Here is a 12,160-nt window from a genome sequence, read left to right as displayed (position 1 = left end):
AATCAGTGTAAACTCTAATAATTTAGATGTGACAATAGAAGCGGATTGCTAGTAAATATGCCATGAGATGGCCTCATAATAGAAACTGTTCTTTTGTTTCTAGTTGCTGAAAGATAGTCCTTAATTATTTCTTGCATTATTTACAAGGTCAAACTGGTATCAAGCCGAGTCAAGCTTTGGCTGTCATTAAGAGTAACCAAAACAAGAGAAACTAAGGTGAGCTTATTACTCACTATCCAACCTTGTCGACTAAACTTATGTGCAGTCTAGATATATGAAGTACCTTTGCTAAAGATTGTTTTATTCACCAACACACGAAGATGTCAGCAGACTTGTTATGCCTATTTATTTATGCAAAGATTGCTTATGCTCATTGCTAAGCATTGCTGCTGATGATTATACTCATAGTAACTTGTCACCTGGAGGTGGTTTGGGATCGCTTGTTAATATAGAAGTATTGAACAGGAAACTATCGATTCCTTTTACCTTTTACAAGAGTGTCACATAACAATGTCGCATGGTAATTAAGTCATAATGATACTTATATAGAAATATTAAATATATATAGATGCATGAAAAACAAGGAGCATACATGCAGAGAGCACATGTGCTATGACTCCTACTTTCAAATGACATCTTCTCCTTTTTTATATTTCTAGTCATAGCTTGGGCTACACTCCTTTTCCATTGTTTTCTTATGTGGCCGTCTCTTCTCTCAGTACCTCGATTAGCTTTCGGTAGCCTGATATCCTCTCGGTGGCCAGGCCTGTCTCGGTCCCTCGCATGCTCAGTCTTGTGACCATGGTGACTAGGAAGTTTATTGTTACTACGACCCTGGTTGCTACGCTATGCTGCTGTAACAGTATGTCCATGTGGTACATAATCACTTCCTATAAAAATAAAGCTTGCTGGATGCCAGGCATTGCTCAGGTATTAAAACTCAGCTTATAAACAATGAGAGTTTCCTGCCACTGGCTATTAGTCTTGCATATTCTCAATGGATTATTTGAGTAAGCTTATTAATAAAAGCTACCACATCTCATGACACTACGCCATAATTTTGCGTCGTGATGGAAAGCGGTAACATATTTTCTCCCATATAGCGACATGTATTGCATAGTGAAACAATCAAGTTAATGTGGCTTAATTAGTAAGGTGTTGGACTGTTGAACCAGAGGTTACGACATCAGATCTTCTGCAACAGGGATTATTTATTCCAAGATTTTAATATCTGTAGGTTGACACATACAACGACGATTGACCAACTTTGAGAAATATATATATATATATATATATATATATATATATATATATATATATATACATATATATATATATATATATATATATATATATATATATACCCATAACGTGCCTTTTAGTAGGGATTTTGCCAAAATACCTTTTATTGGGACTTTGTTAAGGGCTATTAAATTACAATTGATATACATGTAGGGGATTCTATCCAATAGTCAAAGTTCTTTAAACATATTTACATTGTATATATACATAGGTAAACAATATATATATTGGTAATTAACATTGACTATTTGGTATTTAATATACTTATACATGTATGTATCAATTGTAATTTACTTAACTTTCAAAAAGTCCCCAAAAAAATCATTTTTAAAATCCTTAAAATAGGCAGATTTTTTAGTGTATATTTATATATGATCCTTTTATCATATATTACTATATTATGATTTTGATACTTTTTACTGCAGTTCAGTCCGATAGCTTTTTCTTACTTTTTACTCATGTACCTAGTCTGTGGATGTTTGTGGTTGTTCCAACACCATCACAACACACACTAAACATTATACTTACATGTTCATTGTCACATGTTCCTTTTTCTAAAATAATTCTATGCATAGTTCAAGGATTGGCAATGGTAATGTCACGCCTGCAGTTTCTTGTCAAATTACAAGCAATGTCATTTTTACAAATGGGTTCTAAGAATAGCCTTCAGAAATTGTTGAAGTTCTTAATCTGTGGAAGAGCTCTAGATAAGTCACTATTGACCTTCTAAATTACTGCCAAGTCAACGAGTCTGGGTCACAATGACGTTCCAGTATTGCGGCTACTGCTTGTACTTTTGGGGATTTGCGAAAAGTTATTTGAAGGTGGTTGAATGGGCATTTTTCATTGAAATTACACATGAGTTGCACCATCACCATGTTGAACATATTTTAATACAATAGAAAACCTTAAGAGCTACAATGCAAAGCAAAAAACCTATATTGATAATTAATTAAGGCATGCCAGTATAACAGAGCTTTAATGGAATTTCTAATTAGATGGTCAGTTTGAGACTGTTATATGTAGAACAGAAAGAGTCCTGCTAATTATTATGCAACATCAAAGAGTTACAAGTTTAACAAAATAAATTATGCAAAGCAGAGGTTTGTCTGCAATAGTCGGATTATATTATCTGCAGAAAATAAAATTGCAAACTAAACCTGGTATCATAAAATTTTTCAATTGCATCACAATCAACTTGATATATACAATGCATGCATAGAATGCATGCATTGTATGTATCAAGTTTTGCCATGCAGCATATAATGGCAACACTTGATATATACAATGCAGGCGTGGAATGCATGCACTGTATATATCAAGTTTTGCCATGCAGCGTATGGTGGTAAAACTTGATGATTATACTCATAGTAACTTGTCACCTAGAGGTGGTGTAGGATCGCTTGTTAATATAGAAGTATTGAACAGGAAACTATCGGTTCCTTTTATCTTTCACAAGACTGTCAGATAACAATGTCGCATGGTAAGTCACAACGATACTTATATAGAAATAATAAATATATATAGATGGATGAAAAACAAGGAGCATACATGAAGAGAGCGCATGTGTTATGACTCCTACTTTTAAATGATATCTTTTCCTTTTTTGTATTTCTAGTCATAGCTTGGGCTACACTCCTTTTCCATTGTTTTCTTATGTGGGTGTCTCTTCGGTTTCCTCTCATAAGCTTTCGGTCTCTTCTCTCAGTACCTCGATTAGCTCTAGGTAGCCTGAGATTCTCTCGGTAGCCAGGCCTGTCTCGGTCCCTCGCATGCTCAGTCTTGTGACCATGGTGGCTAGGAAGTTTATTATTACTACGACCTTGGTCACTACACTATGCTGCTGTAATAGTATGTCCATGTAGGACATAATCACTTCCTGTAAAGATAGAACTTGCTGGATGCCAGGCATTGCCCAGGTATTAAAAATTGGCTAATAAACAATGAGAGTTTCCTGCCACTTGCTATTAGTCTTGGACATTCACAATGGATTATTTGGGTAAGCTTACTAATAAAAGCTACCGCTTCTCATGATATTACGCCATACTTTTGTGTCATGTTGGAAAGCAGTAGCATATTTTCTCCTATATAGCGACATGTATTGCATAGTGAAGCTATCAAGTTAATGTGGCCTAACTAGTAAGGTGTCGGACTGTTGAACCAGAGGTTGTGACATCAGATCTTCTTCAACACAGATTATTTATTCCAAGATTTTAATATCTATAGATTGACACATACAACGACGATCGTCTAACTTTGAGAAATATATATATAGTATATATAAACAGTAAACTTACGAAACTGAAATCAAAGTGCTCAATGCCTAAAGCAGGGCTAAAACTAAAATATTACAGGAAAAACATGTGCCTGAGTTCAAATCAATTTATTACTAAATAGTTCAAATAGTTTTCTATATATAATCTCTATAGTTTTCTATATATAATTTCTATCTACTAAATAGTTTTCTATGAATATATATAAATATATATATGAATATATGCGTGACATCAGATAACCTCAGATCGTAACCTCTGGACTGTTGAACCAGAGGTTACGACATCAGATCTTCTGCAACACAAATTATTTATTCCAAGATTTTAATACCTATAGATTGACACATACAACGACGATCGAGTAACTTTGAGAAATATATATAAATACAGTAAACTTGTGAAACTGAAATCAGAGTGCTCAATGCATAAAGCAGAGCTAAAACTAGCTGAAACAGTACTGACTGTAGCAAGAGTACATATATAAAAAAAATGTTTCCTCACCCCGGTTAATAAGTATGGGTGGTAATTTCTGTTCTAACTCGGGTCTCCTACCAGAGACCTGGGAGTTTGAGCATTCGCCTCAAGATCTTAGCTATTCTCAATAGCGCACTTTTCTGCAAGTTACCTGAGTTGATTGCTGTCGGTATTTGGGCAAGCCACATTTTATGCGCCGGTGTTATTGCGCCCAGTGCCCCAATGACTATTTAGATTACAGTTGTTCTTACATCCCAGCATTTTTCCATTTATTCTCCAAGAGGGATATATTTCTTTACCTTTTCTTTTTATTTGTTGGCTATATTGTAGTCATTGGTACTGTTATATATATTATAGTAGCCCTCTTGTTCTCCTTGTCCACCACCACTATATCTGGTTGGTTTGCTAGGACATGCTTGTCAGTCCAAATGTAGAAGTCCCAGAGGATCTTAGCGAGGTCATTTACATTGACCTTACCAGGAGCTTCTCACCAGTGTTTTGGTTCATTAAGGCCATACTCATCACATAGACTTCTATACACAACACCTGCGACATGATTATGCCGCTCAGTGTATGCGTTTCCTGCTATCTGCTTGCATCCACTGATGATATGTTGGATTGTCTCAGGTGCATCTATGCACAGTCTGCATTTAGGATCGTCTCTAGTGTAATAGATTTTTGTTTGGAGTTGCCTTGTTGGGAGAACTTGCTCCTGGGCTGCCATGATTAGCGACTCTGTATTAGCTGCTAGGTTTCCTTTGTTCAGTCACATATATTTCTGGTGAAGATCACCAATTTTAGATATTTGTCAGTGGTAAGCACCATGAAGAGGTTTCGTGTGCCAGTCAATTTCCTCATCATCAGGGCAAAGGTCCATTGTAAGAGCAGCCGATTGAAATTCAGCTAGCAACTTATCTTAAGTGGCCATGGAGGCTGCATAGGCTTTGATGGTTTGTTGTTTCTCTTTCACTGTCTGCTGTACACTTTTGAGTCTGCTACCACCATTTTTTCTTCTGAGGTACAATCTAGTAATATCAGATTTTGGGTGGAGTGCCCCATGCATGGTCAGCAGTTTACGAGTTGCTATATGTGTTTCCTTGATGGCTTCCTCAATCCACTTAATTATGCTTGCTGGATATCTTATTACTGGCAGTGCGTAGGTATTTATTGCCATGACTTGGTCCTTGGCATTGAGCTGGCTCCATAGGACCTGCCAAAGGCGTTTCTTGTATTCGGTAATGGCTTTGTGACGTACCTCGGTTTCGTGGTTGACGTTGCTTTGCATAATCCCCAAGTACTTGTATTCTTCTTTTATATCTTTGATGGTACCATTTGGCATTCTTAGGCCATCTGTGAGCGTAAAATGGTCTTTCTTAGAAATTAGCCTTCCACATTTCTCAATACCGAAGGTTATTCCGATGTCCTTGCTGTATACTTTAGTGAAGTGTGTTAGCGAATCAATGTCCCTTTCTTTGTTAGCCTACAGCTTGATGTCATCCATGTAGAAGAGGTGGTTTATCTCGGTGCCGCTCTTAAACTGCTACCCATATTGAGTCTTTTCCCGCATATTGCCTAGAAGGTTTAGGCATATGCAGAAAAGCAGAGGTGATAAGGAATCACCTTGATAGATGCCTGGCTTAATTTTTACACTCGCCAGCTTTTTGCCGTTAGCCTCTAGTTCCGTCTTTCATTTGGTCATTGACATCTTAATGAATGCCACGAGAGCAGGGTGAACATTGTACATACTGAGGTACTCAAGTATCCAACTATGGGGAATTGAGGCATAGGTCTTTTTGTAGTCAATCCAAGCCATGGCAAGATTAGTATGCCTTCTCCTGCTGCCTTGACAGACCGTCCGATCCACCAGTAACTGATGTTTGGCTCTTCGGGTGTTGCGCCTAATTCCTTTCTGAATGCTGGCCATATATTGACTAATATGCTCTTCCAGTTTGTCTAGGACTATTCCTGAGAGCAGTTTCCAGGTGGTGGGCAAGTACGTTAATGGTCGATAGTTTTTGGGAATCGGCCCCTGTTTTAGATCTTTTATCAGAAGTACAGTTTGTCCTTTGGTCAGCCATTCCGGATGGTCACCTTTTTCTAATAGGCGTTCTATCTGCTTAGCCATTCTAGTGTGAAGTGATGTCAATTATTTCAACCGGTAGGCTTGAATCATGTCATGGCCAGGTGCTGCCTAGTTCTTCATATGCTGCACTCTGCACTTGATGTCCACTTCGATGATGGTGAATCCTTGCTAAGCCATGGTGTGTTGGTGGCTCTCTTTAAACCTCTTCAGCCAATCTGCAGTGGTGTTATGTGTAGTTTCTTTCTCCCAGATGTCCTTCCAGAACATCTGACCTGCCAGGGTCTTTTGTGGGTTGGTGGCTACCCTTTCCTCGCTGACTACTTGTCCCAAGTACCAAACTCATGGCTGCAGGAGCTCGCACTTGGGAGGTTTGAGCTTTAGTCCAGCTTCCTTCAAGTGCTGCAATACCTCCTCCAGCCGTTGCCAGTGGGTATCGAAGTCCGGGCAACGATGATGATGTCATCCAGTTATAGCAAGAGTGTCTTTCAGTGCAGTCCGAGCAGGACCCGCTCCATAAGCCACTGGAACATGGCCAGCAGCACCTTCCATTTCCAGAGCTTAGATCGGGTTGTGAAGGCAGACTTTCCTGTTCGTCTCTGTTCAGGGGTACCTGCCATTACCCGTTCACCAGGTCAAATGTGCTAAAAATAATGGCTGCCGGATAGGTCATCAAGGCTGTCGTCGATCCGGGGAGGGGGTAGACGTCTTGTGTGGTCACAGCGTTAAATTGCCGGTAGTCCACACGGAACCGCCATTTCTCGTCTTTTTTTCGGATTAATACTATCGGGGAGCTCCAAGCTCCCCCAGCTGGCTCGATTAACCCCCTGTCCAGCAGCTCTTGTACCTGCCACTCGTTCGCTGCCTCTTTTTTTTGCCCCAGCCGGTGGGGTAGCTGCCGGATGGGGCGAGTACCATCCTTCAACGGAATGGAGTCCTCCGCCTCGGAGGTACGACCCACATCTTCGTCTCTCCTGCTAAAGGTGTGCTGATAATGCACCAGTAGCTGCCCCAGCCGTGCCAGCTGGTCCAGCTCTTGGCAGTTCTTTTCGGCAGACAGGTAGAGATCCTTCAGGTGGTCTGGCACCTTTACACCTGGCATTGCTTCCATGCCTCCCAAGGCGGGCCTGGATCCAGATGAAAGTGGTTTGTCATCCACCTGATGGTCCTCTACTCCCGTGTAGCTGCTGACGACCGACCCTGCCCACAAGTGATAGGGTTGGTTTATGAGGTTGAGACACCTAGCTGTCATGCCTCCCTTCGGCTCATGCCGGTTAAAGCTGGCAGCCAGGGGCAGTCCACTGGGGCAACCCTCTATTAATCTGAGCGGGTAATTAATGACTCGGCAAAGCACTGTCATCTCCATCCTGGCAGGTACTACCACATCACGCAATATTTGCACTTTACTCAGGAACAACTTGCCCTGTCGGTCTGTGCAGGTCAAGGGATGACCCCGCATGGTCACGACGGGCTGCTCAAAGTTCATTGCGCACTGGTGAGCCACCAGGAGGGGCATCCTTGAGATAGTGTCCTTGCTTATCTGACTCACCACAAAGTCCTCCTCGGTATTTCCGTCCTGGAGTCGTACTGACAGTCGTACAACCCCGTAGAATGTCAGCCGGGTTCCATCGGCCATGAAGCCATTGCTATCACTATCTTCCAACAAGCTCCTGGTAGCCGGAGAGAGCTTATTGAACACATGTATTCTCAGGAGGTTCGTGGTGCACCCTGTGTCAATCAGAAACTAGGCGGGCTTCCCCTCCACCTTTCCTGGAATGAAGTAGCTCGCGGAGTGAGGCCGGCTCAGTGCTTGGGCTCTGACCAGCTCGGTGCCATTACAGGTACCTGCAACAGGTCCGGATACTCCTGGGCCTGAGCCCTGGGATTTTTGCAAAGAGGGTTCCAGTGCTTTGCTGGCGGTGAGCCCTGTCGCCTTTAAGGCAGGCTCCTCACCGGGCAAAGGGGGTCCCTTCCTTTGATCCGCCCTACAGGGGCGTCCGAGGTCCCTCAGGTAGGAACTCGTTCTTGTGTCTCTCCATCGGGTTGCAGGGATACCAACAGGTTCGGCTAGCTGCTTCTCCTGTCTCCCTGGATTCCTCGGTTTTCGACCTCTCCGGTGTCTGGGGGCACCGGGGTCCGTCTCTTCGTCTTTGTCGGACAGGAGTTGGGTCCAATTCTCCCAAAGACTCGTAGTAGTTTCAAAGAGGGACAAGTCCAGGTTGGTCTGGCCATGAGGGCAGCACAGCACGACCCTGCCTGTCCTGTCTTTGCTGTCCTAGAGTCGGTCTCTCTTCCTGTCAGCTTATAGGGACCGAAGCCCGACCGGAGTGGCCGGGTCTCGCCCGGTAGTATTTACCGAGTGGTGGAGACTTCAGGGCCTTGGTGCAGGCGGTAGTTGGCCCTACTGATGCGGGCCTTTCTCGTTTCCCAGAACAGTGAATCTACCCCCAGAGCACCCCTTTCGAATGTGTCCAATCTTTCCACACCCCCAACATTGCAGGGATCGCTTTATGAGAACACCTTCACAGGGTGTGTGTTCCTACGTAATCTTCTGTACTTGCCGGGTGAAGAGTTGGACCAGTTGAGTTAGTTGGACCAGCGTGGCCTGGTCTCCGGGTTGCTCCTTGACGCTTCGCACCTCCGGCTAGATCCTCTATTTCAACCGGACCTGCAAAAACTTTGTGCCAGCTTGCACAGCATCTGTTAAGGTCACCGTGGGCACAGCCAGCAGATGCCGCTGCAGATTAGTGTCATTAACTGAGTTGCAAAATAATTATTTTGCCATGTCGGCCTGGTAAGGTGCCGGCAAGTCTACGTAGGCCTCCTTAACTAGGCGTTCTTCTTGACAGGCGTGCTCCTGTAGCGAGGCAGTCGCCGTCTTCCGACGGCTGTTTACCCGAGTCCTTGCCCGTCGAGGGAAGAGACCGAACAGAGCCCGGAGCATCTCGAAGATGGTTCCCACCTCGCCTGCCTCTCCGCAGTTCTCGGCATCCCTTCGGAGTGCCTCTCTCAGATGCAACAGGCTGGCTCCGTTCGTCCAACGGTTGGCCTCTGCCACCTCTCAGTACTGGCGGATAAAAAAATACTCTACGTCGCCGATCCCGTTGTACTGAGGGGCCTTGAACTGTGGCCCGGGGGCCTCAGTTCGTGGGTGAGGCCATTGCTAGATGCTCCAGTACTTCGGCCAGTTGGTCGGTGCCGCGCCCCCCGCTCTCCTTTGCATCTTGTTTGAGAGTATGCCTGTTTACTGGTGGTCGACTGCATGCCTCAGCACGGTCGGCCAGTAGCAGGGAATAACGTCTCGTTGTTCTTTCCTATCTGAGAGTATGCCTGGTATTGGGAATCGACTGCGTGCATCAGCACGGTCGGCCAATAGCAGGGAATAACGTCTCGATAAGTTCTTCTTATTTCAAGGCCTTCACCAATCTGGTGTGTCTGAGCGATGCTACAGCAAAGTCGGCAGCCGGATCCGGTGTGCTATTTCTCTCCGAGTGCTAACTAACCCCGGTGTGTTGGATCGATGCTTATAAGTAAGGTCGGCAGCCGAGATCAGGTTTGCTCCTCGTAGTGCTTACTTGTTTGTTGTGGATTCGGGCTAAGTATACCAGCGTTGCCACCAGTGTGGTAAATTTTACCGTACCACTTTCATGGTTTCCCACAAGCCGACTAATCATGAAGACTGAGTTGTTATCTGAGCATACAATGTATATTTACATAATAAATATATTTGAATTAATATAACAACGTCATGCATACATAAGTATTACACAGTATAGGGGTAAAGTGTCTCTCGTATGCAGGGAGCTGCACTGCTCTGCCTGCCTCTCCATCGCGACTGTTCTTTTAACTGCTTCGTGCTTGTTGGCTCCGCCCACTTGCGGTTTCGCTTCCCGCCGTATGTTTGGTGGCTACGTGACCCACGTTACTCCTGCCTTATTGCCAGCCCATCCTCTGGGTGAGAAGGGGAGGCCTGGCCCGGCCTGTCACTTGGCTGTCACGCTGGCACCGGCTCTGCTCGTGTTGTGTTTCCCTCACAATATGGACAAATTAATAACGATATAATAAAAAGAACAACACAGCATGCAAGATATAACATATAAAAATATCTACACGAATTACAATGTCATGGCTCGGCGTCCACCACACAATCCCCTCCATTAGAGACTGTGTCTAACTAATACAAAGAGGTAGAAGCAACCAGCCAGGTCCACATCTCAAGCTGCTTAACATGGTGTTTAAGGCGGCTAATTTCTTGATCAATCAAATGTTTGTGGTCAGTAACTGGCGTATCCTCTTTTTGGTACTGCGGGCTGCCTTTTGGAACAGTTTATTTTCTTCCTGAAGTTATCACAGCATGGCCTGAATACGGGTGACCAACTGGAGGCTGTCCTAATAGAGCGGTCTGGTAGTCTGGACTAGGCTCCCAGGCCATCTGGTCTGTGGCTAAGTCGTTGCATCCTCTTGTTGTCTAATAGACCCAATCACCGTATCGTTCCGGCTTTTTTCTAGTACGAGACGAATAATGATTTAGATCTTCTGTAGCGGTGATTGGGTTTTTCACAGCCTGGGGGACATCGCTAGGTGTCCGAAGTCCAAGTCTGTAGCCAACTCACTGGATCTTTCTAGAGGGGAAGGGTTTATTTCCACTCTAACTTTGCTTTGGGGCAGTGCTGCAGTAGGTCCAGTGTTCGAATCGTCGCGCAAGTTTTCTTTTTTGGCACTAGTCTGTATAATTGCCTTTCCCATTTCGTCGAGCTTATTAGCTGGACTTATTTGGGAAAATAACTCCATGAATTCTTCATCAGGTTGCAGGCAGTTTCTTTATGAGGGCCAAGCCCTTTTGGCTTCTTTTATATATTTGGCCCTCTAAGAGTATGATAGGGTTTCAACCTGAACTGTTGAGTCGAGGTTTAGCCCTGTCTTTCCACCACATAGGTGTGGTTGGGCCAGGCGGTTATGACTTGGTACGGACCCACGAACTTAGCTTGTAGCTTAGCGTTTGCCCTCTTTTGCTGCTGCCTGTTTACCAACCACGCCCAATTCCCAGGTGCGAAGAGTGGTGGCTCTTCTTAGTCTGCCTACCTAGTCTCTATCTGCGCCTTTCTGAGAACCTCATGTGCTTCTTCCAGCCTCTGCTGCCTCTGCAACACGTTGTCGCTGGCAGATTGCATATTCGTAGGAGGGAGTGACATTTTAATTGGTCAGGCAGACACAACTCTCTGCCGAACATCTTGAAGGTGGCCGTCTTGCCTGTCATGGTGTGGGACGTGCCTCGATATGCCCACATGAGCTGGGGCAGGAGCTCATCCCATTCCTCCTGGCATCGTTTCAACAATGTGGCTCTCAGAGAGTCGCCCAGGCCTCGATTGTTCCTCTCTATAATCCCATTGACCTGGAGATGGTAATGACTAGTCTGTGTCTTGCTCACTTTTTAGAGCTGGTAGAGCCCCTCCATCAGTTATCTCTCAAATTGAACGCCTTGGTCTGTATAGACTTGTTCTGGAAGCTTCAGGTAGCAGAACACTCTTTTATCTAGAGCAATGGCCACCATTTGAGCCGTGGCCTTCAGAATGGCAATGGCATCCTGCCACCAGGTAATGTGATCCAAGAGCACTAAGATCCGCTTATTGCCCCTTGGGGTGGTGGGGAGGGGGACCTACCAGGTCAACGGTGACCTGTTGCCAGGGTCGGCTAGCATATAATTGCTGCCGGCTTCCTGCAAGCTTGGTCTCTCCGTGCTCGGTGACCTGGCACACCTCACAGCTTCGTACTAACCTGCAGACAGCGGCTGTCAGTCCGGGCCAGTACCATGTAAGTTGGATGCAACTTATCGTCCTCCCACCTCTGGAGTGAATTGTGGTATGTCTGCCAAATAACTGGTTCCCTCATAGCCGGAGGCACACGGCACACCTCCGGATTTGACCAAGAGGAGCCACTCTGGCTTCCAGCACACCATCCTGCCTGATTCTCAGTAATTTCTTTCTGCTATGCAAAACCCTGAGCTCCTAGCTCCCTCTAACTGTTCAGAAAG

General features: G+C 44.6%; 1 protein-coding gene across 1 annotated transcript; it reads right to left on the bottom strand.

Annotated features, from left to right (window-relative positions):
- Window positions 1-5,736: 5,736 nt before the first annotated feature.
- Window positions 5,737-6,174, bottom strand: LOC137410109 (uncharacterized). The gene has a single exon (XM_068095692.1). The coding sequence runs from the start codon at window positions 6,172-6,174 to the stop codon at window positions 5,737-5,739; it is 438 nt and encodes a 145-aa protein (XP_067951793.1).
- Window positions 6,175-12,160: the final 5,986 nt, after the last annotated feature.

The sequence above is a fragment of the Watersipora subatra genome, unplaced genomic scaffold (assembly GCF_963576615.1).
Source record: "Watersipora subatra unplaced genomic scaffold, tzWatSuba1.1 SCAFFOLD_66, whole genome shotgun sequence".
NCBI lineage: Eukaryota > Metazoa > Bryozoa > Gymnolaemata > Cheilostomatida > Watersiporidae > Watersipora > Watersipora subatra.
This window is presented reverse-complemented; position numbering and strand designations above follow the sequence as displayed.